This window comes from Pseudorasbora parva, chromosome 23 (assembly GCF_024679245.1).
Source record: "Pseudorasbora parva isolate DD20220531a chromosome 23, ASM2467924v1, whole genome shotgun sequence".
NCBI classification, from domain to species: Eukaryota; Metazoa; Chordata; class Actinopteri; order Cypriniformes; family Gobionidae; genus Pseudorasbora; species Pseudorasbora parva.
In genome coordinates, this window is record NC_090194.1 from 17,354,226 (window position 1) to 17,381,182 (window position 26,957).

Below are 26,957 nucleotides of genomic sequence, written 5' to 3' on the forward strand. Positions count from 1 at the left end.
GTCTGACCAAGTTTCTCGTTGTAAATAACTACATTGATACAAGTTGTCAGAAGGCAGGATTCTCAGGGTGTTCAGAGAATGCTACAGTAGCTTGGGACCAGATCCAATCCTGGATAGATTTGGAGAATGGCTATGGTTCAGACTTGAAGATCTTCCACTTACTACATGATTTTACAACCAGTTGGCAGAAACTTGACATGGGAATAGCTATGGGGTGCTCAATTTCCTCCATGCTATTCACGGCAGCCTTTAAGGTCATCCTGATTGGAGCAAGGACTATGGCGAGGGAAGTAAGAAAAAGTGCAGGATTCCGGTTTCCTCCTCTCTGGTGCTTTATGGGTGATGTCACAATCCTGCTCCAGACAGAACTACCTCCCTGGAAAATACAAACTATGGTGCTTTTTTACCATTTGAGAAGTTATAACAGTTTACACTCTACCAACGTGTGATGTGGCCACTAAAGATGTGTGAAATACCGGCAAAAACATTGGTATTGCTGGATGTCATTTCTAACAGCTATATCCGCAAATGGCTTTGGCTGCAGCTGCAATGACTTTCTGAAGCTGCATTGTTCGGAATAAATGCTCTTCGGCTCCCACTAAAGAGCATTTTACTTGGGTATAGGCTAAAGAAGACCAGGCTGGTCTCAAGCTTAGACAATCAAGTGACCATTTTGTCCAAAATACTGGTGTCAAGGTTCAGACCGGCAGAAAGTAGAAGGCAGATGACTGTGTCAACAACGCCTTCACCAACTTGAAACTCCAAGAGCTTTTTGGAAGAACTTAGTAGGTAAGACAGGGTCTTGGCTGGGGAGAGCCATGCAAATTATTGTCAAAATCTTTAAAGGAGTGGAAAAAGCTTGTGGTTACAGAAGCGACAAGAGTGAAAGAGGAATAGATTCCAAATAGATTCCACTGCTTGTGGAATCTATTAGCCAAGGTCAACAAGGCCAGTAGACGAAGTGGGCTGACATCCTACCAAGGTCAGTCAGTTGAAGCGACCTTTGGAGAATTCCCCAAGTCAGGTTAAGTTTCATTATTAGAGCCTCTTACAACTCGCTTCCTAGTTCAGTCAACCTGGCACGGTTGTTTGGGTCTGAGGAAATTTGCAAAGCGGCTCAGGGAACCCCCCATCACTTTCTTTTTGGGTGCAAAACTGCTTTGCCTCAGGTGTCGCCATGACCAGGTGTTAAGGAAGTTGCCAGAGTGCATAGAAAAAGCAAGGGCAATAGCAAACAAGAGGTCCCAGAGACTTAAAGGGGTGGTAAAACGCATTCTTTCGAAGGCTTGATTGTGTTTGCAGGGTGCACTTTAACATGTGTTCCTGCTTTGTTTAAAAAAAAAAAAAAGCATTATTTTTCATATATTTCACCTTTATTCTACACTGCTCTGTCCCTCCTTGTAAAAACGGCCTGATGGTTTCCGGGTTCTATGAAGCTGGTCCCTCAAAAATACGTAATGGGCTCAGATTTGTAATCTGGCTCAGTGTGTTGTGATTCGCTAACTGCCTAGTTCACATGTTTGTTAATAGATAAGTTATCACGGGCTGTGGGCGATGCGGATCGCCGCCATTATATGTTTTCAACACTGACAGGGAGCCGGAGCCTGCTGGATTTACAACACAAGATCATCCACTTCACCTGATATATGTAATGTGACATTACGTAAGGGAACAGGGTCGAAAATGGTTGTGTAAGTTGATCGGTAATGTTATCACAGGCTGTGGTGTCCGCGCCGCCGGTATATGTTTGAACATTGACGGAGCCTGCTGGATTTACAACACAAGATCATCCACTTCTCCTGATATAGGATGAATTCAAGGTTATTGTTATCACTTTTTGGCACTTTGGAGATGATTTGGAAAAAGTGTCCCAGTCACCCTGAATTCACCTTATGTGACATTACATGAGGGAATAGGGTAGAAAATGATTGTGTTAAATGATCCATAAAGTTATCACGAGCTGTTGGTGTCCGGCCGCCGGTATATGTTTACAACACTGACAGAGATGGGGTCTGCTGGATTTACAACCTAAGATCATCCACTTCTCCTGATAATGCAATTTGAAGTGTATGAATCCTAAAATGAACATTAAAAGACACTGAGCTCAGTCAGTTTCTCACTCACTCAGACTCTGGCTCAGCGCCAGTCAACGCGCGAAAGCAGATTCAAACTTTTGCATTTGGCAGTTGATCTCTGAACGTTCTAATCAAATATATATATATATATATATATATATATATATATATATATATATATATATATATATATATATATATATATATATATATGATCGTACGCCCCAGGGACCAGCATAGAATGTGATCGTACGTGTCAAAGGGGTTACAAACTGGTTTGCAGAGCCAAACAGCGTTGTCATTTGTTTACTTCCTTGCTACAACGTACAATTAACAATACAAACTATTACAGGAAAACAAATTGACGAAAAATAAATCTGTAATGAAGTTAGTAGCTGGGAAGGAAGGAGGCGGGAACCGGCGAACGTTCAAACAAACTTTAATTCAAAAGAAATAAACAAACCGATAGTAAAACCGCGGGCAGCCCCTCACGGACGACTGCCCGCAAACACACACAAAATATAACATAAAATCCAGGCCTGGTCTTCTCTCGTCTTCCGCTGTCCTTGCTCCTCCTTTTATACTCCCGTCACATGGCCGCGAGACGAGACCGGTGTGCCACGAAGCTGGCACTCGTCAACACTAATCACCGGCCCGCTCTCGCTGTCCCTCGCCCTGCTGCCTGTCACACCACATACCCCCATCACCCCTCGCAGGCCAGGGGGCACTCCCGAGACTGCGCTCTACTCCCGAGACTGCCTCGGGCAGTCACTCGCGGTCTTTCATCATCCGCGCTGCCCGAACTCCTCAGCACCGAGGGCGATCACGGCGGCCGCGGCACCTGGGGGTAAGGACAGAGAGGCGAGAGAAATGTAGACGGGAGCACGAGGAGCCCGCGGACGAGAGAGGGGAGAGAGGGAAAAAAGAAAGAAAGAGAAAAAAAAATCTGGTCCGGTTCCCCGACACTCTGCCGCTCGGTCCTCACCAGCCGAGAGGCTCTTCCTCGCGGTGCTATGCGATGGTGCTGGACGCCCGGTGGACGGCCCGATCCTCCTCCGCCCCCTGGCGGCCGGCGGTGGCTCCTCCTATTGAGGGCAGTCGGCAGCGAGCTCCGCGTTTCCTGCTCCTCCCCGTTCCGGCGGATGGCAGCAGGCTCCGGCCCACGGCGAACGCCGGCAACTCCTCCGCTCCCTGCAGGACGGCCGCCACCCCACCTCGACCCAGGGGCACGGCAGCGAGCTCTCCGTCCCACCGGTCTTCACTCGCTCCAGCACCACCGCCTCGGGCAGTCACTCGCGGTCTTTCATCATCCGCGCTGCCCGAACTCCTCAGCACCGCGATCCCCCTCAGCAGCGAGGGCTCTCCGACAGCGCGTCCCTCCTTCCTCCCGGGCTTCGGCACCAATGTAATGAAGTTAGTAGCTGAGAAGGAAGGAGGCGGGAACCGGCGAACGTTCAAACAAAATTTAATTCAAAAGAAATAAAAAAACCGAAAGTAAAACCGCGGGCAGCCCCTCACGGACGACTGCCCGCAAACACACACAAAATATAACATAAAATCCAGGCCTGGTCCTCTCTCGTCTTCCGCTGTCCTTGCTCCTCCTTTTATACTCCCGTCACATGGCCACGAGACGAGACCGGTGTGCCATGAAGCTGGCACTCGTCAACACTAATCACCGGCCCGCTCTCGCGGTCCCTCGCCCCGCTGCCTGTCACACCACAAAATCATTCTTAAAGGTTGTGGCCCGTAAACAGCTTCTATTTTTCAAGTTGGAACTGCTCCATCTTTCAGGACAAGCCGCTATGCGAATCCTGCATTGAACTCGAGACGATTGTGAGCTTTCCTCCATAAAATGTGCAGCACAAAGAGTGAGATTTGGGTAATAATTATGAGGGACTGAGTTAAAAATACATTTTAACCATTGATCCCTAATTCCCCCATCCCTAGGAAGGCTGAACAAAGTGGACCTTCAATCCGGATGAAAATAACAGCGTTTTTTTCGGCAACTAACTATACCACAACAACTCTTCTCCACAGCAATAAAAATGCCTCGCCCCCCTTTATTTAATATTCTCTGAGGAGGGGTTTATGTAAATATTGGAGCTGGTGATGTCACCAACCCTGGAGGAAAAGGCTGTAGTTCCCTACCGACAATTTGCTGTAGTCCTTAGAAATTGATTTCTTTAAAAGCAAATATCTCCCTTTGCTTTAACCTTTGAACGTTGTAAATTTGCAGATGTTGTTTATGCTCAAACAGCAACATTACACAATAGCTAAAGTTGGAAAAGTGAAATTGTGTTTTACCACCCCTTAAAGAGCCAGCCTGTCCAATTTGTAAGAGCAGGACAGGTATTGCAGAAATGCCCTACTAAGCACAAAGCATCGATCCTGGCCAATGGCAAGGACTGGCCATTACAAGCAGACTTGGACAGGTGAGGTGTCTGCAGTTCCCCGCTTCTATCATGCAAACAACATTGAGACGGACCTTATGTTTTGGTCTGAGATGAGCAAACGGGTGGCGCTAGTGGAACTGACAGTGCCCTGGGAGGAAGCAGTCCAGGAGGCATACTAGCAAAAAAAGTCACGATATGCCAACCTGGTAGCGGAATGTCAGGGATGTAGAGCAACATCTTACACAGTTGAAATGGGCTGCTGGAGCTACATTGCCCAGTCGACCAGCCGCTTTCTGAGGGACATAGGCTTTAGCTCTGGCGAGGTCAGGAAGGCTTTTATAGAGCATGCCGAAGAGGCGAAGAAAAGAAGCTTTTGTCTATGGTTAAGGAACGACAAGAGTTGGGGTGTTGAGAAGCCTCAAGGCATAAGGACCTGAGATCTAAGTTCATATTCAGGGAGACGTCCCTGTCCGCTTCCCCACCACCCTGAGGTGTTTTGGGACTAAAGGGGGGAAACATCAGAGAAAGGTGGCTCCCAGCTGATGACTCTGCGTCAATTCAACACTTTTTCCATCAACCTGTTTCAAATAATTTACCTTGAAAATACATTAATAAAATATAATTTTAAATATAATGTAATGTAATATAAATATATATAATCACAAAATAATAAATACTTATGTACACACAATTATTTAAGATATAGATACAATAAATTACTTTTTAGTTTGTTATTCCAAATTAGATTATGTTTTTTAGATTATTTTCTTAAAATTTGCCTCTACCATATGAACCAAACATGAAAACAAAATTGAAATTTTAGTGTAGACGTCTTAATTCACCCACAAATTGAAATCCTGGCATCACTTTTGTCAACTTGTTCCAAACCCATAAGACTTTCGTTCAAGCATGCTTAAACTTCTGTTTACCATATTTGTTGTGCTCTATGAATGCGTGTTGATGAATACCTAAATTTAATCTGTTCATCATATAAAGCGATCATGTCTCTTCACGAGACTTGGATTAAACAGCTCGATTCATATAGATTTATTTATTTTATGATCTCTTAATGAACATTTTAAAGTGTCAGAGTTTTAGGTGAACAGAATTTAAATGGGCGGACAGAAATCTCTCAGATTTCATAAAAAAAAGTATATCTGCATTTGTGTTTTAAAGATGGACTAAAGTTTTATGGGTTTGGAACAACATTAAGGTGACTAAATGATAACAAAAGTGTAATTTTTGGGTGGCTTTAAAAGACTTGGAATATAGCACGCATACGTTTTTAGAATGCTTTTAGAAGAATTATTTGTAACTTTATATTCAAAAATCCCTAAGCCAGAGAAATAAAATAAAGAACACAAAAAAAGAGATAAAATTACATTCCAGGTCTATCAATCCGTCTCTGTCGGTCTCGCTGACGGCTTGCCCAGACTGCCTGTCCCAGCTGTTTCTCTCCGTATCTCTTTCTCTCTCTCGCTATCTCATGTTGGTGCTGAAGGCCTGCTTTCTTCCCCTCTCCCCTTGCAGTCAGAGGGTGTGAAGATCATTGTGAAACCAAGGCTGTAATCAGTCGCCATCACTCACTGCCAAACAGAGCTGCGCTTTGTCAAACGCCACCTCCTCATCAGCACTCGCTGCACTGTAGCTGCCACACGTCAACTTCAACCGTTTTGTAATCCATCACTGGATGTCATGTTCCAAATCGGCCCTCCAATCCCGTCCTTGGGATCTTACGGTTTTCTCGTCATCACTGGGATTTACTCAGGTCATTTTAATCATACATCGGTCACATTTTATGAGGGTTAAATTCTTTGCGTGGCCCTCAGGCTCATGAAAGTCTATTTTATTCTTCATGACTTGAGTTTTAAATGCTCTGGTTGGGGCTCCGGGGCAGCGCCGGAGGGAATATCATGGTTCTTTAAAAGTACAAATCCCAATGAATGCAACTGACAAACTGCAATGCAAAGCTTTGTTTCCAGATATGCAAAGAATTTTGAGGGCACAGATTCATTCAGGGGTACAAGGCTTTCAATTTTAATGATTTTAACTCCACTTTGAGGAATGTTTCAGTAAAAAAATTAACTCTGTCATCGATTACTCATTTTATCCCAAATAATGATGTTGATATTTTTTACTTTGAAGACTAAATGAAAAGTTTACATGGATTCATTCAATAATTCAAAATAAATTAATACTTTTATTCAGCAAGAACGTATATATCAAATAAATGTTTCTATTCATCAAATAATCTTGAAAAAGCACAGCACAACTGTTTTCATCATTTATAATAATAAGAACTGTTTTTTGAGCATCAAATCATCATATTAGAATGTTTTCTGACAGATCATGTGACACTGAAGACTGGAAAAATTATGCTGAAAATTCAGCTTTGATCACAGGAATAAAGGATAATACAATTCTCAAATACAAAACTACTTTTTAAATGTTAAATAAATTATATAAAGTAAAATATAAAACTAAATTTCATAATATTGCAACTATATTTTTGAACAAATTAATGCAGCATTTATAAGCATTGTCTCTCATCGAAACATAAATTGCCACGCAAAATAAACTAAAAAAGTTTAGTGAATTATCAGAACCAAATGTGATAAAGATCCTTCAATTCTAGTATTTTATTTTTATTTGGAACCAGTTCTGATATGAACCCATGAAGTATATTGAATTCTATAAAATAATGGCTCTGCTTCCTTGCTCCTTATTATACCATCAAAGTTATAACCAATGCCTTTTGTTTCTAATATTTTTGGGCTGATAGTGACACATTCCCTCCGTCCTAATATTGAAAACTACGTGAGATTAGAGTTATTGTGTCCTAAAGTAAACAATACATCATAATTTACCTACTTGGATGATATATTTCTTCCAGTGGAAAGCGTGTTCGAAGTGTGTCATTGTTTTTTTTTTTAGTATTTCCCAGAACCTTTGTGTGATGGAAGAGGAGGAGTTTTGGAAGGTTCTGATGGTATGTTCATTTTTCATTTTATGTGAAGTTTCACAAAGGTCCTTCTGTCTTGATGACCGTAAAGTTTATAGGAAGGAAAAAGCTGGAAAAGGTTATAAAAAACGGCAAAGCTTTCAAACCTCATCCGAGAAACATTATAAAGTCTAGTGTAGCAAATATATGGCACAACCCAGACACTACTATGTTCAGCTGTCGTGCCAAATTGAGCTACCAGAAATGGAGCAATTGTAAGAGAATTGGGCGAGGGTCTAGCTATAACACTGACAGCATTTCAGAGCTCTTTGGCTCAAATGAAAGTGTCCAGACATCAACAATATCTTCAGCACTTTTGGCCTCTTATGTTGAGTGTTTAGAAGAAAGCAGCTTTTGAGGCCAGAATTAAGTCATGTCTAGAGTTTAGAAGTCGTGTAATGAAACTTGAACACTTTTGGTTGGACTTTTTGTGGTCTGATGACACATCCTGGTGTGGTTACTTCGATAAGTAAGGTGGGCATTAAAGTCGAGGATAAAGCAAATTTGCATAATGCCAGAAGAATTTGTTTCTTGTTGTTGACATGTCGAGAAGATGCTGTTTAAGATGTACTGCGACTGCAAATTCACATTGCAAGAACTTCCAATGGATGTGGACTCGCGCTCAAATTGAAACTGAAAATGTCTTACGAGATCGTTACCTTGATATCACACAGCGCAGAGGAAGATCTGGAGCTGAAATTCAGATACGGTAATGGGTGTTTGGCTTCCAACGTGAGACCAGTCACAAGAGACTAGGCCATCTGACCAATCAGAGCAGAGTAGACCAATTAAAACAGACTGGGCCATCTGACCAATCAGAGCAGAGTAGACCAATTAAAACAGACTGTGCCATCTGACCAATCAGAGCAGAGTAGACCAATTAAAACAGACTGGGCCATCTGACCAATCAGAGCAGAGTAGACCAATCACAACAGACTGTGCCATCTGACCAATCAGAGCAGAGTAGACCAATCACACAGACTGAGACATGTGACTAATCAGAGCAGAGTAAACCAATCACACAGACTGAGACATGTGACCAATCAGAGCAGAGCAGACCAATCACACGCACTGAGACATGTGACTAATCAGAGCAGAGTAGACCAATCACACAGACTGAGACATGTGACCAATCAGAGCAGAGTAGACCAATCACAGACTGAGACATGTGACTAATCAGAGCAGAGTAGGCCAATCACACAGACTGAGACATGTGACCAATCATAGCAGAGTAGACCAATCACAACAGACCAAGATCGGTCAGATGGCCCAATCTGTTGTGATTGGTCTACTCCAATCAGAAGAGTCCTCACCAAAGCTCGCTCTATTTTTTTGTAGATTATTAAACTGTTATTCTGCCTCAGAAATCTGTCTGTTTCATTGGCACATTTGTGTGCAAACACTGCCTGCAAAGTCGTTGCCTGGACCCTGCTGTAGATTGGGCTGAAAATTGCAGTCCATGGATTCCGTCCAACTAATCTGGTAAAGTTGGAACACATTTGCATAAACAAATGAGCCAAAATTTAAGCGTGCAAAGCTCCCAGGCACACAAAACAGGACTCTGAGTCTGTCACACTGGAGAGCTGAGAATTTATAAAGGGAAATATATATATTTTAAATAAATAAAATTGGTTTAATTTGTTGTGAAACTAAAGGCAGCATGTCCACCTTAGTGTCCAAAAGATACAGAATGCTGAAATGGTGTCACTTCACAGATCACACCTTTAAAGGGAGAGTTCATCCAAAAATGGAATACATAAAGCACTTTTTGGATTTAAATCTACATAATGACAGCTTTATTACCAGAATTTTGTGATTGGGAAAGGGGTGTACAATAGCATTCAAAATTGCTAAAGGCTGGAATACACTACACAATTTTTGCCCCGATTTCCTCCCGATTTACAGTCTAAACAAGTTGACGCTAGTTGACAAAAGTCAGAGCCAGTCTGCAGATTTGAGCCGACAGATTCCATGAAAAATTGCGTAGTATATCATGGCCATTGACTATTTTTAGCTTCAGATTTTGATTCCATGCAGTCGGAGGATATCAAACATGTTTGATATTTTGAGCCGATTTTAGAACACATATGACGCATCGCTATTCGCTACTGAAACCGGAAATCACTGACTACTAGCCAAAGAAAATCAACGAACAAGAAATGGAGACCAAGATCATAAAGTGGAACTCCGCCATGGAAGAAAAACTTATTCAGCTGTGGCAGGAGCAGTAGTGTCTCTATAATGTGGACGACAACTGTTACCACAACAGAGTAGACAAAGAAAAAAGCTGATTTTATGTCATTGTGACACGAATACATTAATAAATGACATGTTCATGTTTTAAAGTCTGTTAGTTAACATAAATGCAGATATAGGCCTAATTGTAATAATAAAAACCCACATAATTATTTTGCCTGCAAGCGTGGCGTTTCTGTTGCGTGTCAGCCGCGGGGCTGCCTGGCTTTGCACACCAGAAGTGTGTCTGACACGCCGCTGCTGCTGCTGCTATAAATTTACAGGGAAGCCCTATACTTCATGTTAAATATAAATATATTGCCTATTGATACAGCAAAGACAAATAATAGTACTAATAATAATACTTTTTGAATTGTGTTGTCTCTGAACACACAGGAGCGTGTGGTAGTGGAAAATGAGCATTGGTTGGTGGTGGTGCCATACTGGGCGACATGGCCCTTTCAGACTCTGCTGTTGCCACGACGACATGTCCTGCGTCTCCCTGACCTCACGGCCCAAGAGAGAGACGGTAAGACTTACAAAAGTTTGTTTTTTTAATGACTGAGTGGCAATTATGCCACTTATGTTTTGTCTAAATTAATTCTTCTCCAGGTTTTAAAGGGGTTAATTCACCAAAAATGAAAATTATGTCATTAATTAATCATCATCATGTCGTTCCATAGTACCCATAAGACTTTTGTTCATCATTGAAACACAAATGAAGATCTTTTTGATGAAATTGGAAAGCTTTCTGTCCTTCCATTGATAGTCTACACAACTACACTCACATGGATTACTTTAATGATGTATTTTCCAATTTTTCTGGGGTTTGAAAGGATAGTTGCGTAGGCTGTCAATGAACAACTTGAGGGTGAGTAATTAAAATTTTTTGTGTGAACTATCCCTTTAAAATAAGGACAAGTTTATTTATTAAATTATTTATGTTAAACTTTTAATTCACTACTTGGCTGGTATAAGTAAGTTAATTAATTAATTAATTAAGTAAGTAATGGCAGCGTCTATATTACACTAAGTGCTTATTAGGGGTGTGCCATATCATACCATCCACGATAATACCGGTATAAATTTTTACATGGTAAAAAAAGTGTCATATCGCGATATCAATGATATAGCAATGCGACAGCGTATGGCACATTTACTTTCCCTAGCGCGCACAACAACACCTGTCTGAGAGCAACACAGAATGTCAGCCTCCTGACGATTTAGTAGGCTAGCTAAAAAGGGAGCTACTAGATTTACACTTTGAATTAAAAATGATCTCATCAATGACAGTAGCTCATTGGAAAAGGATAAACCATGCCCTTAATTTTGTTCGCACTAATAAATGCTACTGCTTACCAGCTGCATAACCAATAAAACTGTGCTCCATATTTCTTTTTTATATCTTCAAAAATATCGTTATCACAGATATTCTTAAAATATCGAGATATAATTTTGAGGCTATATCGCCCACCCCTAGTGCTAATACCAATAGATTCCATTAACACTAAGTGAAAATAGCAATAGATTCTATTTACACTATGTAAAAGTTACAAGTGTAAATACAGTCCCTGACAAAAGTCTTGTCGCTTATCTATTTTCTAGAAATACCTGATATTAACCTGACTTTTAATTAATTAATTGGTGTTAGAAATAGCTCATATGAAAAGCTAAAACCCTCCCAAATGATGTTTAATGCACTGAAATAAATAATTTTCATAGGAAAAAATATTTATCATTTAATCAAGACAGAAAGGTCAAATTTTGGCAAGACAAAAGTTTTGTCGCCTGTACAGAAATTGAACAAATTTACTGCAAATACAAAAATTTGTCAGCAAATTAAGTTGTGGTGCCGTGAGATCCAAATTTAATATCTTGTATGACTTCCATGAGCTTGAAGGACTGCATCCATGCGGTTTGTCAAGGATTCATACAATTTATTGATGAAGTCATCAGGAATAGCTAAGAAAGCAGTCTTGCATGCCCCCCAGAGTTCATCAAAATTCCTTGGTTTCGTCTTCCATGCATCCTTTTTCATCCTACCCCACATATGCTCAATGATGTTCATGTCTGGTGACTGGGCTGGCCAATCCTGGAGCATCTTGATCTTCTTCGCCTTGAGGAACTTTGATGTGGAGATGGAAGTATGCGATGTAGCACCGTCCTGCTGCAGAATTTGGCCTCTTTTATGGTTGGGAATAAGAGGTAGCTAAGATTTCTTGGTATTTTAGATTATTGATGTTGCCTTCCACCCTGCAGATCTCTCGCACACCCCCATACTGGATGTAACCCCAGACCATGATTTTTCCTGCCACCAAACTTCACTGTTTTCTGGGTGAATCTCGGATCCATTCTGGCTCCAGTAGGTCTCCTGCAATATTTGCAGCGACTGTGGTGTAATTCAACAGAAGATTCATCTGAAAAATCCACCTTCTGCCACTTTTCCAGCGTCCATCCTTTTAGCAGGCTGTGGGCCTTGGCAAATGCCACATGGTTTTTCAATTGTCTTTTGTTTAGTGCTGGCTTCTGGGCACTGATTCGACCATGGAGGCCATTTCAGAATCCGACAAACAGTTCTGGTTGACACAGGGACTTCAGGTGACCAGGTCTCGTGGAGCTCTGCTGCAATGGAAAATGGGCTGGCCTTAGATTTTCGAGCCAACAAACGGTCCTCTCGAGCAGTTGTCTTGCGGGGTGTGCCTGACCTGGGCTTGTCAAAAACGTCTCCAGTCTCTTCAAAACTTTTTTTTTTAATCCTCTGTACTTGATGCTGAGACACATTGAAGGTGTCTGCCACATCAGCAGTGGATCTGGTCTTCAGCCTCTTGATAATCAAAACTTTAGTCTCAGGGTGAATCTTAGGCATGTTTGCAGAGGTCTAGTTGCAGTTGATGTGAAGGTCTAGCGTACTGGGGTTCTTTTTATACACACTTGAGACCTAATTGATCCATTATTAGTCACAGGTGAAGCTCATATGACAAAGTGACAACACTTATGTCTTTGCAAAAATTGACTCAATGGGCTTTACCAAGCTGTGAATATTAGAATACTTTTTGAAAGTTTAGTTTTTCACTGAAACATTATCACAAAAGCTGGTGGGATTAAAATGAGCCATTTCTTGTAAAAAAAAATCTTGATTAGAAATATATTTCAGCGGCATTTTAGGTCAATTTGTACACAAGCGACAAGACTTTTGTCAGGGACTGTAGTAGTTAGATGCTATTTATGCTTATAAATAGTGGCAGATATTCTTTGCACCTCAGTGTTGTTGTATATTACACAGTATGCAATAATAGAGTGTAAATTATTATATTTATTAAAATTATTTAATAGATGCCCCCTTGGGACAAATAAGCCCTCCCTCCACCTACCCCTACCCGTAGGGGCTACACTGCCACTGGGCGGCAGTGGCTCAGTGGTTCATGTAGGTTGTCTACAAACCAGAAGGTTGGTGGTTCAATCCCCGGTTCCACCTGACCAAGTATCGAAGTGTCCATGAGCAAGACACCTAACCCTAAGCCTTACATGGCTGACATTGCCGTCGGTGTATGAATGGGTGAATGTGAGGCAAAATGTAAAGCGCTTTGGATAAAAGCGCTATATAAATGCAGTCCATTTACCATTTACCATTTACCCCTATCCCTAACCGATAAACACTTTATTATTAAACACATTGTACACTTTATTTCCATTATTTTCTTCATTTTTATTAAAAATAAATGCATTTTCAAACTGATATGTGATGGGGTTTCTTCCACACGCCTTACCCCTACATTATTGATACTTTTGACAATTCTGTAATTTTGTCTGGCCCAACCAGACGTCAGTGGGCGGAGTTAGTATAAATAGACTCTACCAACAAGGTGGGCTAATTGCACTTAGTGTAAATACACATTCTGCTGAGTAATATGTTCTGCACTACACAGTGTGTATAAATCTCAATAGCATAAAAAAAACAAATACCACAATTCACTGTATTTTACTTTTGGCCGTGACTTTAAAGTCATTCCATTTGGACTGAATTATGTGTTTTTATTTATTTATTTATTCTCACAGATAAATTTATTTTACGCTGTAAATTCTGTTAGTCACCAAGAGAGCCACAGGAGAGAGCTCACAAATTATAAACTCCCTTTGGCTTGCTGTCTGTTCTTAAAATGTCTGTCCGAACCTTTAAAGACGGCTCGCCGTATCTCTTCCTGAAGTCTGCTTGTGACAAAATATCTCCTTAAAACCTCACGTCTCCTTGTCACATCGCCCAGTGCCCTTTCCCTGTGTTGGACTTGACACACACATTGACACACACTCATACACACCTACGCACTTCTCAGATGTTATTAAAGTTGCCCTGTCAGTGCCAGAAAAAGTAAAGAAGTGGCTTTCGAAGCTGTGAAACCAGATAAACAGTCACCTCCTGGATACGCGTCTCTCACGCTCACAGGCTTAGTTCTGACAGACTTAATCCAGTATGTAAATAAACCTCAGGGAAATTACAGAGCAGGTCAGCTGTTGTCAGAAAGCGCGGCAGAGAACCTCACTAGATCACAACCCCGCTTTTAGCCTGCCAATTACAGACAACCCAGTTGACATTCTGATGCTTTGACACTTGAGGGCTGTTGTTTGTTTTTGTGATAAAGCGCTGTTTTGAATTGTAATTTGAATGGTTGATGACACATGTTGATGCTATTGTGGCATCTGCTTTTTTCAGTAATTGTATGCCTGTGGAAATAATAAACCAAGCAGTAATCCAATTTCATGAATGCAGCACTTTGAACTGCAGTGCTGAATGTATACAGTGTGCTAAAAGGATAGCAACAGACAACCAATCGTGATCTAAAGAATGTTTGTCTCTTTAAATATTCATGAGGTTTGTAGAAAATTTCACGCACTGTGTTTGGCTTCAGTGCAAGGAAACATGAACAGTGACGACAAACACATAAAGCCTGATCCACCTTACAGCCCATTCAAAACTGACTGACATAAAGCAACCAACCACGATTATTTTTGTTTTTTTCCCCGGACAATTAGGGTCGAGTTTATCTGATATAGTTGATACCACAAAAATATTTATCTTATGCAAAAGAAGTGCACTTGTAGTATAAAAGAGGTAACCTGCAATTACATTGAGCTGACTTTGTACTTGATTTAACCTATGAAAACTAATTTTGTTTGTATACATTACTGTATTCAGCTTTATTCAGCAATACTGAACAACATATTTTTAAGCTAGATGTTATCATTTTTGGGCTACTTTAAGTATACAGTCCCTGACACAAGTCTTGTCGCTTGTGTACAAATTGACCTGAAGTGCCGCTGAAATATATTTCTAATCAAGATTTTTTTACAAGAAATGGCTCATTTTAATCCCACCAGCTTTTGTGATAATGTTTCAGGGAAAAACTAAACTTTCAAAAAGTATTCTAATATTCACAGCTTGGTAAAGCCCATTGAGTCAATTTTTGCAAAGACATAAGTGTTGTCGCCTTGTCATATGAGCTTCACCTGTGACTAATAATGGATCAATTAGGTCTCAAGTGTGTATAAAAAGAACCCCGGTACGCTAGACCTTCACATCAACTGCAACTAGACCTCTGCAAACATGCCTAAGATTCACCCAGAGACTAAAGTTTTGATTATCAAGAGGCTGAAGACCAGATCCACTGCTGATGTGGCAGACACCTTCAATGTGTCTCAGCGTCAAGTACAGAGGTTAAAAAAACAGATTTGAAGAGACTGGAGACGTTTTTGACAAGCCCAGGTCAGGCAGACCCCGCAAGACAACTGCTCGAGAGGACCGTTTGTTGGCTCGAAAATCCAAGGCCAGCCCATTTTCCACTGCAGCAGAGCTCCACAAAGACCTGGTCACCTGAAGTCCCTGTGTCAACCAGAACAGTTTGTCGGATTCTGTCTCGAAATGGCCTCCATGGTTGAATCAGTGCCCAGAAGCCAGCACTAAACAAAAGACATTTGAAAAACCGTGTGGCATTTGCCAAGGCCCACAGCCTGCTAAAAGGATGGACGCTGGAAAAGTGGCAGAAGGTGGATTTTTCAGATGAATCTTCTGTTGAATTACACCACAGTCGCTGCAAATATTGCAGGAGACCTACTGGAGCCAGAACGGATCCGAGATTCACCCAGAAAACAGTGAAGTTTGGTGGCAGGAAAAATCATGGTCTGGGGTTACATCCAGTATGGGGGTGTGCGAGAGATCTGCAGGGTGGAAGGCAACATCAATAGTCTAAAATAACAAGAAATCTTAGCTACCTGTTATATTCCCAACCATAAAAGAGGCCAAATTCTGCAGCAGGACGGTGTTCCATCGCATACTTCCATCTCCACATCAAAGTTCCTCAAGGCGAAGAAGATCAAGATGCTCCAGGATTGGCCAGCCCAGTCACCAGACATGAACATCATTGAGCATATGTGGGGTAGGATGAAAAAGGACGCATGGAAGACGAAACCAAAGAATATTGATGAACTCTGGGAGGCATGCAAGACTGCTTTCTTAGCTATTCCTGATGACTTCATCAATAAATTGTATGAATCCTTGCCAAACCGCATGGATGCAGTCCTTCAAGCTCATGGAAGTCATACAAGATATTAAATTTGGATCTCACAGCACCACAACTTAATTTGCTGACATATTTTTGTATTTGCTGTAAATTTGTTCCATTTCTGTATAGGCGACAAAACTTTTGTCTTGCCAAAATTTGACCTTTCCGTCTTGATTAAATGATAAATATTTTTTCTGTGAACATTATTTATTTCAGTGCATTAAACATCATTTGGGAGGGTTTTAGCTTTTCATATGAGCTATTTCTAACACCAATTAATGAATTAAAAGTCAGGTTAATATCAGGTATTTCTAGAAAATAGATAAGCGACAAGACTTTTGTCAGGGACTGTATATATATATTTTAAATAATTGCTGAAAATATATTATTAATGAAATAAAAGACCCTACATAGATTTAAAAAGTGTATTTTATGTGAAGTTTTACTTATTACACATTAAATCATTGTTTTAATCATTTGTCATGTTTTATTCAGTAATGTTAATATTTCTATTTTTAAATGCAACCTCAACATACAAATATTTTTAAATACATGACAAATATACATTTTAGTTTACCATAGATTCTTGTCAGTTCACTAAACCTTAATGCTCAAAAGAATTAATTGGTTTGAGTAGGGTAAACTTAAATTCATGAGTTCATGAAACTTACATATTTTATGTAATCTGAATTGTTTAATTATTTTGAGTTCTATGAACTTGATTCTTTGAATTTAGACAGAAATGAAATTAACCTAAAACTGGGCTCTTTCCCTGCATGCTTTGCCATGGCACTCGAAAGGGAGAGTAAATGCTAACATGTAGGAACCTATCATACAACTGGCGCAAAGCAACAAAATGCAACTTTTACTTTTTTTTTTTTTTTTTTTGACAAGTGGAGCAGGAATTGGTTAGAACAGGTATATGCTGATATGCTCTATATTAAATGCTCTATAGACATACTATTTCAGCAATTGCTTTTCAATACTAATGTAAAAAAAAAAAAAAAACACTGTTAAAATTATCGTTTGCTAAATTAGCATAGATTGCTAAATTTAAAATAAAATTTAAAATATAATATTTAAATTGAGTTTATGTGATCATTTTAAGTTAAATGTATGCATTAATTTAAAAAATTTAAGTTGTGCAATTCAAATACATGACTACAAAGTAAAAATCTGCCAGTTCCGCTTACTTTGAAACATTGAAATTCTTAACTGAAGATAACCAAAGTTTTGCCATATTATTCAGGTTTACAGTGCAGCAGTACATTTTAAACATATTTCAAAGACAAGAGAGTAATGAAATTACATCTTAATATGTACTTATCTCCTAATTGAGTGGGTCAACAAATTATCTTTATTTGCATTTAATATATATGCAAACTCAAACAAATTTTTGTTTAATTGCAGTTCATGCAATTAAGTGTCAGAAAACATTGCATTCAGTGTATTCTTTTAAATAATATTGTTTCTGTAATAAGTACTTTAAAAATTACTATAGTGCACAGTGTTCGTTGTTTTTTACAGGGACGTTTTTTTCAATGGGAAAAAAATGTCAGTCAATAACTGAAAAAAAGCAGAAATTATCACAAGTTATCACATGGTTGTATGGCAAGCCATTTCAAGTGTGAAAAATGTATTGATCAATACAGGATAGTTCATAGTCTGACTACTGCTTTCAACAGACTTTTGTCAATGTCAGTAGACCTACAGTACAATTGATAACCCAGTCAATCCCTGTTGAAAATCTTCAAATAATGCATTTCATCATTTGAGACCATTTGCTCACTCTGTCTGATATATGCACATAATAATGCATCAATCATGCAGATGAACAGTATAATGTATAATGTAGATGAAAATAAGCCTCATCAGCTCTTGTTTAACATGGAGATTGGGAAATTGTTTCGAATTGTCTCCGAACTGTGACGCTCTCCCATTGTTCCAGTTGAAGAGACTGCCTAAGGATCATAGACTTCCAGCCTAGCATGTAATCTATTTTATCGGCTGACAAACCAAACATTTCCCTGAATAAGTGCCGGAGCTCTCAGCAGTTTTTAGGCCAACTCTTTCAGACTCTTTCAGACCAAAAGGCATTATTTGAATGCTCATTATTGCTCAGTTAGAACACGCTTTCTTATCCGAACCAATAAAGTGGGTTTTCACAGTTGATTTGTTCCTGAAAGTGCTTCATAAGAATTAGACTTATATGTGTACTCTGCAAATGAACATGTGAGGTGTTGGCTTTATATTTACAATGGTATTACTGTAATATTCTATGGTCAGCTGTTAGTGGTATTATGACAAAGTGTAAGCAATTGGGAACAACAGCAACTCAGCCACAAAACGGTAGGCCACGTAAAATCACACAGCGCATCCTGAGGCTCAAGAACATGTATAAAGAGCTTCATGGAATGGGTTTCCATGGTCAAGCAGCTGCATCCAAAACTTACATCATGGTATAAAGCATGCCACCAATGGACAGTGGAGATGTGTTCTCTGGAGTGATGTATCATGCTTTTCTGTCTCGCAATCTGATAGAAGAGTCTGGGTTTGGTGGTTGCCAGGAGAATGGTACATGCCTGACTGCATTGTGCCAAGTGTAAAGTTTGGTGAAGAGGAGACTATGGTGTAGGGTTGGTTTTCAGGGGTTGGGCTTGGCCCTTTAGTTCCAGTGAAAGAAACTCTTAATGCTTCAGCACACCAATACATTTTGGACAATTTCATGGTTTCATTTTTGTGGGAACAGTTTGGGGATGGCCACAACCTATTCCAACATGACTGTGCACCAGTGAATAAACCATAAAGATCTGGATGAGCGACTTTGGTGCGGAGGAGCTTGAGTGACCTCAATCCGAAAGAACACCTTTTGGATGAATTCAAGCGGAGACTGTGATCCAGGCCTTCTCGTCCAACATCAGTGCCTGACCTCACAAATGCGCTTCTAAAAGAATGTTGAAGAATTCCCATAAACACACTCCTAAGCCTTGTGGAAAACCTTCCGAGAAGAGTTGAAACTGTTACAACTGCAAAGGATGGGCCAACTCCATATTAAAACCTATGGATTAACAATGTGATGTCCATAAAGTTAAAGGAGTACTTCAGTGCTGGGAAGATGAATCTGTATTTAAACTTGGTCATTAATGTAGTAGAAATGTGATTTTTTTATTTTATTTGATGACAGAACATGTATTTTTGTCTCATGGGGATGAAAGGCAATAATTCCAAGAATGCTTCGCTGCCCTGTGAGGCCATTCCCAAAGCTACTGAATCAATGGATTACTTTCCCACCTTGTTTATTTTCATAAAATAAGTTCAGTTAGAGAACAGACACAACAGTTAAAAAGTGAACATGTCTGTTCAATATAATGAGTAAGTCGCCGCGCGAGTGTCACAGCTCAAACGTTGCAGGAGTCAGATTACAACGTGATGAATGAGCTGAATGAGCTCTCCTGATGAGGGCTGAGGTAAACGCGTCCGCGTTCGCGGCATACATTCACAGCGCGTGTTCAGTCTGGCGCGTTTTCAGTTCATGCCTTTGGAAGCTTAACTTTCATAGGAATTAATTTGAGAAGTTGAAACACTTAGGGTGCTTTCACACCTGCCTCATTTAGTTCGGTTGAATCGTACTAGAGTTCGTTTCCCTCTTTGGTGCGGTGCGTTTGGTCAGGTCTGAAAGCAGCAATCGCACTCGGGTGCGCACCAGAAGCGGACCAAACAAGCGTACTGAGACCTCCTTGAAGAGGTGGTCTCGGTACGATTTCAAACGAACTCTGGAGCGGTTCGTTTGTGGTGAGAACGTGATCCGACCTCGAACAGAACCAACTGCAAAAGTACGGATCATTTTTGGACTGAACCAGCTGCCGTAGTTAGCTGTGCTGACATTGTGTGCATGATATTATTACCTGATAGATCGTTGGCAATATTTTGGGAAGATGAGCATGTCAAGAGTTAATAATTAATGCACGCCTCCCTTGAAGTGACGAGCGATGCGCGGTCGCCGTCTGCAGTGCATTAGAACGTTGTTTTCACGTCGCATCCACGCTTCATTATAGAAAGGTATTGTTTGCATACTGTGGTAAATACACACAGTGTAGTAGATTATGGCCAGGGACAAAACCAGCCCGCGCAGTCGTCTCTTCATAGTGTTATAGTTTGCTGGCTTTGCCTCTTCTGTTGGAATTTTCCCACACCAAAAATTCTGACCAATCGAAAAGCAGTTTAGGAAATACGCCATGGCCAATGAGTGATGTGGATGTTGTCACGTGCTTGCGTTTTGGTTCGTTTCAACTGGTTCGGACCAAAGCAATCAGTGTTGTGTGAAAAGGAACCAAAAAAGCTGAAAAAAATGCAACAATGTATAATTGTTTGCCCTTGGTTCAGACCAAATGAAACGAACTAGAGATGTGAAAGCACCCTTACTTTGCTCCGCATAGCTCCGTTTATATGTATGCCTGCTGCTGCGAGCTGAGCTGTGAGTGCGATCCCAACGCCCATGTGCGGGTTGAAAACATGCGGAAATGACTCTGCTGGCTGTAGCCATTAGACTTTGTCCAAAAAGTCCTCTGCGTCATCGGAGGAATTTTTCCAGAAATAAAATGCATAAATCCTTGTCTGAGGGGGATATGAGGGGGGAAAGGACAATCATTTGAATATACTCCAGGGTTTCTACTGATACAAAGCCATATGCTAATCGCTGAAGTAACCCTATAATGTGCATGTAAAAGCAAGCATCCTTAATCTTTTGGCAACATAGTGCAATTAAAAACTGCTCTTTTTTTGTATATATCCTTTGTTTTTTATATTGCCTGAGCATAAATTTGTTAGCTTCCGATGCAGATCACACTATAAATAAATGCTTAATCACTTACTGTAATGTCCTCTGTGTTTACTTCCATATGACAGCGTGCTGCGTAATGTCTTTTGATCATTCTTTTGGGCATTTGCGTCAGTTCAGTACCATGCTCTGTTCACACTGGAATCTGTGATCTGAAAAATATCTCATCTGAGTAATAAATCTGAATTGAGCACTGCAGATCAGATCGCGGTGTGAATGTAGCCTAAGACACACTATACCTTACAGGGGAAACTACAAAAAAGCAAGATCTTGAGAATCAATATTGCCAAACTTTGGTTTATTTAAACTTGATGGACCAAGATATGCAATGCTGTTTTTGGCTTAGCTGTTCCTCTATCAAACTTTATTAAATCTGAGCCCTGATTTTGCTGTCATTATTTTTTAAATTACCAAGGCAGCTGTTGTTTTGCTGGGAAAAAACAAGCTTGTATTCACCAGCACGTCTTGAAATCATGAATCGCTCTTGAAGGACAAATGTGATTTACTGACTGGAGCGGTCAGAAGGTCGCTTCTTTCTGAAACGATACATGCTGTCCTCTCATTTAGCAAGGAGGACCCAAACCATCCATCTTAGTTTTGGTGGGTCTGTGTGTGAGTGTAGCTTTGTTTGGCTGAAAAACAAAATGAATGCTCCGCCTGGTCATGAAAGGCGTCTGGGTGAAGTGCATGGCATCTGTAATGAATCCAGGCTGGATAAAACCCAAGCAATATTGGTGGAAAATTAAAGTCAGCTCTTTCCAGTTCAACCTTTTTTATTGTTCACCCTCTTTCCTTCCCCACAGGTCTGGCATCCATAATGAAAAGACTCCTGACGAAATATGACAACCTCTTTGAGGTCTCCTTCCCCTATTCAATGGGATGGCACGGTAAGAGAATGCATCTGATATTGCAATCATAGAAGAGAAGGCGGTGGTGTGTGTGTGTGGGGGGGGGGGGGGGGGGGGCTTTTTCCCCCACAAATGGGAGGTGTTGCCACTTGTCTTGTTTCCATGGAGAACAATAAAAAGGAGGCAGGGAACGATGCGCCCTTCCTTTTTTTACTGCTCTCCACTCAGTAACTTGTGGTATTGTCTGCGGTTCAGTGTTGCATGTCAGCCATGCTATACAGTTCAAGAGTGGATGTTAAAATGACTCACAGCCTCAAGTTAAACTGTCAAGGTGTTTTAGGCAAATTGCTTGTGGATTAAGCTCTTTGATGGCTCTTTACTCAATACTGCAAATGTATAATAATAATAATAATGTTTCATTGATAATGTGAAATGCATGACTCATCTGAGGCTGATAAATTATTCATGAATTATTCATCTCTGGGTAATTACGGTTGTGTGCTCTTAAAGAACTGCTGTTGATATAAACCCACAGTTATGCCGGAGGGTGTGGCCAATATTGCAAATTTTGAAAAGGCTTATTTAAGATGGACTGATAGACAGTTGAATAGATTGACAGACAGAGACAGATGATAGACAGACAATAGATCGACGGACGGACGGACGGACAGACATATAAATTGGTGATAGATAGATAGATAGACAGACAGACAGACAGACAGACAGACAGACAGACAGACAGACAGACAGACAGACAGATAGATAGATAGATAGATAGATAGATAGATAGATAGATAGATAGATAGATAGATAGATAGATAGACAGACAGACAGACAGACAGACAGACAGACAGACAGACAGACAGACAGACAGATTGGTGATAGATAGATAGATAGATAGATAGATAGATAGATAGATAGATAGATAGATAGATAGATAGATAGATAGATAGATAGATAGATAGATAGATAGATAGATAGATAGATAGATAGATAGATAGATAGATAGATAGATATTATGTTTTAATTTATAAATAAACATTCGGTCAACTATCCATATTGTTATAAATCTGAATATATATATTCTCATCATGCCACACATGCTCACTGTCAAAGAGGCCCTTGTGGTGAAGCATCACTTCATGCCTGTAGTAGAAATGATAGCAGAGAATGATTGACACCTTATGCTGTGCTCTAGCCCCTGGGCACCCTTTCAGTAGCGGGCAGAGGGTCTGCCACGGGAGGACGCGCACTGAGGCTGATTTAATCTCAAATCTTGTTATGGCTTCAGCCGACCAGCCGCTGCACAATCAGATGATTCTCATAGTCGGTGAATGGCTGCTTTAGTGCCGGGCCACAAATCTGACACCTGTCGCCAGTAAACCTCCAAATCTCTGACCTATTGGAGTGCACGGTATAGCACTGAGCATTTCCCAGCATGGTTTTCCTGGAATTGACTTCACCGTCATTGGTCTCCAGCATGCACCTATGGGGCAGCTTAATGAAACTTTCCCTCTTGCTCCTTCTAACATACACTTTATGCCCACAAAATTCATTATTTCTTGATGATATAATCACCGGCACTCCTGCTAGATTGATTACATCACTGACGTGCCCGGCTGTTGTTTTACCCAGTGTGCACCGGCAGCGAGAGCATCCATCATGTAAATGATTCATTCGCTTCATTCGGCTTGCATTTGCCAGGCAGTCGAGTGTTCACAGGCTTCCACCTCACTGTTACAATTAGCAATGTGTGAATTTAAAAGGGAAGAGAGAGATAACGAGACGCTTCTGCCATCAGTGAATATATAAAGGACTTCATCACGGCCTGAGAACTCACAAGTGTGTTAGAAAGCATTCATTTTCATGTGCAGTTTGACAAGGTTTCACTTTGCAGGAAATAACAACTGTATAGTTTAAGATTAGTTTCATTTTTTTAATTAAAGGATGTGCGGGGTAGAAGGGAGTAATAGCGCGAGTAACAGGAAAAAGCTCAGGCAATGATGTCCTTGGGTTTGTTCTGATTAACACCTCGGCAATGAACTACACAATTTTATGTTTAAAATCATATCAAAGATATATTATTTCTGCTTTTGTATGTGTGTTTTTTGTCCCCTTTTTGTTTTATTTAAACCCATTAAAACTGCCTAGAGCATTTTTTTTACCATGCCTTTATTTTTTTTATTTTTTTTTATTTGTGTAAAAGGGATTGGTCACAAAAAAAATAATTTGATCATAATTTACGCACTCTTGTGTAGTTCCAAACCTGTATTTCTGTCTTAAAATAAAATGTTTTTACTGTTTTACCTGGGGCTCCTTTTGCCTAAATAACTTCATCAATGCAGCGTGGCATGGAGTCAGAGATGCTCAGAATTGTCTGGGCTCGAGTCCAACTCAAGTCTCAAGTCTCTGGGCTCAAGTCCAAGTCAAGTCTCAAGTCTCTGGGCTCGAGTCCAAGTCAAGTCTCAAGTCTCTGGGCTCAAGTCCAAGTCAAGTCTCAAGTCTCTGGGCTCGAGTCCAAGTCAAATCTCAAGTCTCTGGGCTCAAGTCCAAGTCAAGTCTCAAGTCTCTGGGCTCGAGTCCAAGTCAAGTCTCAAGTCCCTGGGCTCGAGTCCAAGTCAAGTCTCAAGTCTCTGGGCTCGAGTCCAAGTCAAGTCTCAAGTCCCTGGGCTCAAGTCCCAGTCAAGTCTCAAGTCTCTGGGCTCGAGTCCAAGTCAAGTCTCAAGTCTCTGGGCTCGAGTCCAAGTCAAGTCTCAAGTCTCTGGGCTCAAGTCCCAGTCAAGTCTCAAGTCTCTGGGCTCGAGTCCAAGTCAAGTCTCAAGTCTCTGGGCTCGAGTCCAAGTCAAGTCTCAAGTCTCTGGGCTCAAGTCCCAGTCAAGTCTCAAGTCTCTGGGCTCAAGTCCCAGTCAAGTCTCAAGCCTTTGGGCTCGAGTCCAAGTCAAGTCTCAAGTCTCTAGGCTCGAGTCCAAGTCAAGTCTCTGGGCTCAAGTCCAAGTCAAGTCTCAAGTCTCTGGGCTCAAGTCCAAGTCAAGTCTCAAGTCTCTGGGCTCAAGTCCAAGTCAAGTCTCAAGTCTCTGGGCTCGATAAGGAATTCAAAGCATGTAATATGTTATTTTGACGCCTATCTCTATTAACATACCCTATCAGCTTTGATTTTGTTATATAACTGTAAACAGGCTATTGCAACATGACAAAAACACCAAGAATGCTTTACTTTTAAGATAATATCTGTATTTTGCCTTAGCATGAACACACAGTACAGTACAGACCAAAAATGTAGATTTTGAAGAAAAAGGACTCCCTTGTCTGTCTCTGAATTATAATGATAATGCGGACCTGTGAGAGCGCCAGCACCACAACATACTTGGAGGAGGTCCATATTCCATGAGTAGGAATAAAACGCACTTTTCGATCTGGAGTGTCTTAATAAAAGTTAAGTAGAAAATATGGTATCTTATGTAGGTTATAACTGCACTTGTTTCAGAGTAATGTTATTGTTAACCCTTGTATTCCCCTATTAACGTTTGCTACTGCTGCATTACTTACTAGCCTACAATCTCAATTTCTCCAACTATGGGTTACAGATCAAACTGAAAATGTGCACTGCATTAATAAAATTAGTGCCATTAAAATTAATTTGCGTTAACATGTTAATTTTGACAGCCCTACTAAAAATAAACATTGATCACGAGTCCCGTAGCTCGAGTCCGAGTCGAGTCTGAAGTCTTTCGAGGACGAGTCCCAAGTCGAGTCTGAAGTCACTGTGTGTGCGACTTAAGTCGCACTTAAGTCCAAGTCTCAAACTCGAGTCCCCATCTCAAACTCGTGTCCCCATCTCTGCATGGAAGCGATAAGTCTGTGGCACTGCTCAGGTGTTATGGGAGCCCAGGTTGTTCTGATAGTGGCCTTCAGCTCTTCTGCATTGTTGGGTCTGGCATCAGCAGTAGTCCTGTCCTTTTTGTCTTTAGCCCAGGCGAGATGCTGTCTGTTGTTCAAGAGTGGCTTGACACAAGGTATGCAACAGCTGAAACCCATGTCTTGCGTATGCTGTGCGGAGTGATTCTTGAAGAACTGCCTCCAGCTGCAGTCCACTTTTTGTGAATCTCCTCCACATTTATTAATGGGTTTTGTTTCACAATCTTCCCCAATGTGCGGTTATCCCTATTGCTTGTGCACTTTTTTCTACTACATCTTTTCCTTTGCCTCTCTATTAACATGCTTGGACACAGAGCTCTATGAACAGCCAGCCTCTTTTGTAATGACCTTTTGTGTCTTGCCCTCCTTATACAAGGTGTCAGTGGTCGTCTTTTGGACAACTGTCAAGTAAGCTGTCTTTCCCATGATTGTGTAGCCTACAGAACTAGCCTGAGAGACTATTTTTGAGTTAATAAGCTGATTGGAGTGTGGCACCAGGGGTCTCATTTATAACCATTGTGTACGCACAAAACAGGCCCTGCAAGAGGCATACGCCACTTCTAACGAATATGTTATGATTTATTAAAACAAACTTAACCCGGAAAATTTGTGCACCTACACATAAACTCTAACCTATGCGCAACTCTTTTACTAGAGTGAGAAAAGTAATGAAGTAAGAATAATTTAAAACTGTTTTCATTTTGATATAGGCTACACGTGTAGGGTACATTCATGTTCAAGTTTCATTAATGGTGATATGCACTGAAATTACACAAAGTTATTACTCAGGATATAAACAAAAATTATATGAATTTAGATAAACATGGATGTGCAACTTTTGATCACTTCTCCTGTGACGCTGTTCCAATGACAGCTAGGATTAAATACAGGCTAATTCCAATAATTCCTCTTTACTAAACTGCAGATATCATGTTATGACAAAATTTGTTTTAGCGAGAACGATTATCAGGGATGTACACTTCGCTTGATATTACTGCAGGATTTGGTGGTCGAACGGTCCATTGTCCGGTTTGAATAGGTCCAATAATGATAGCTTACTGTACAACCGGAGCTGCACGGACACAAAGTGTAATGACAT

At 40.6% G+C, this 26,957-nt stretch overlaps 1 protein-coding gene across 2 annotated transcripts in view; it reads left to right on the plus strand.

Moving 5' to 3' along the window:
• The window catches only part of galt (galactose-1-phosphate uridylyltransferase), a 189,408-nt gene that overhangs the window by 103,796 nt on the left and 58,655 nt on the right, over nucleotides 1-26,957 (plus strand). For both annotated transcript variants that reach the window (XM_067433716.1, XM_067433717.1), the window contains exons 8-9: nucleotides 10,101-10,233; nucleotides 21,899-21,982. In XM_067433716.1, coding sequence (XP_067289817.1) covers nucleotides 10,101-10,233; nucleotides 21,899-21,982 — 217 coding nt within the window. The remainder of the gene's footprint in view (nucleotides 1-10,100; nucleotides 10,234-21,898; nucleotides 21,983-26,957) is intronic.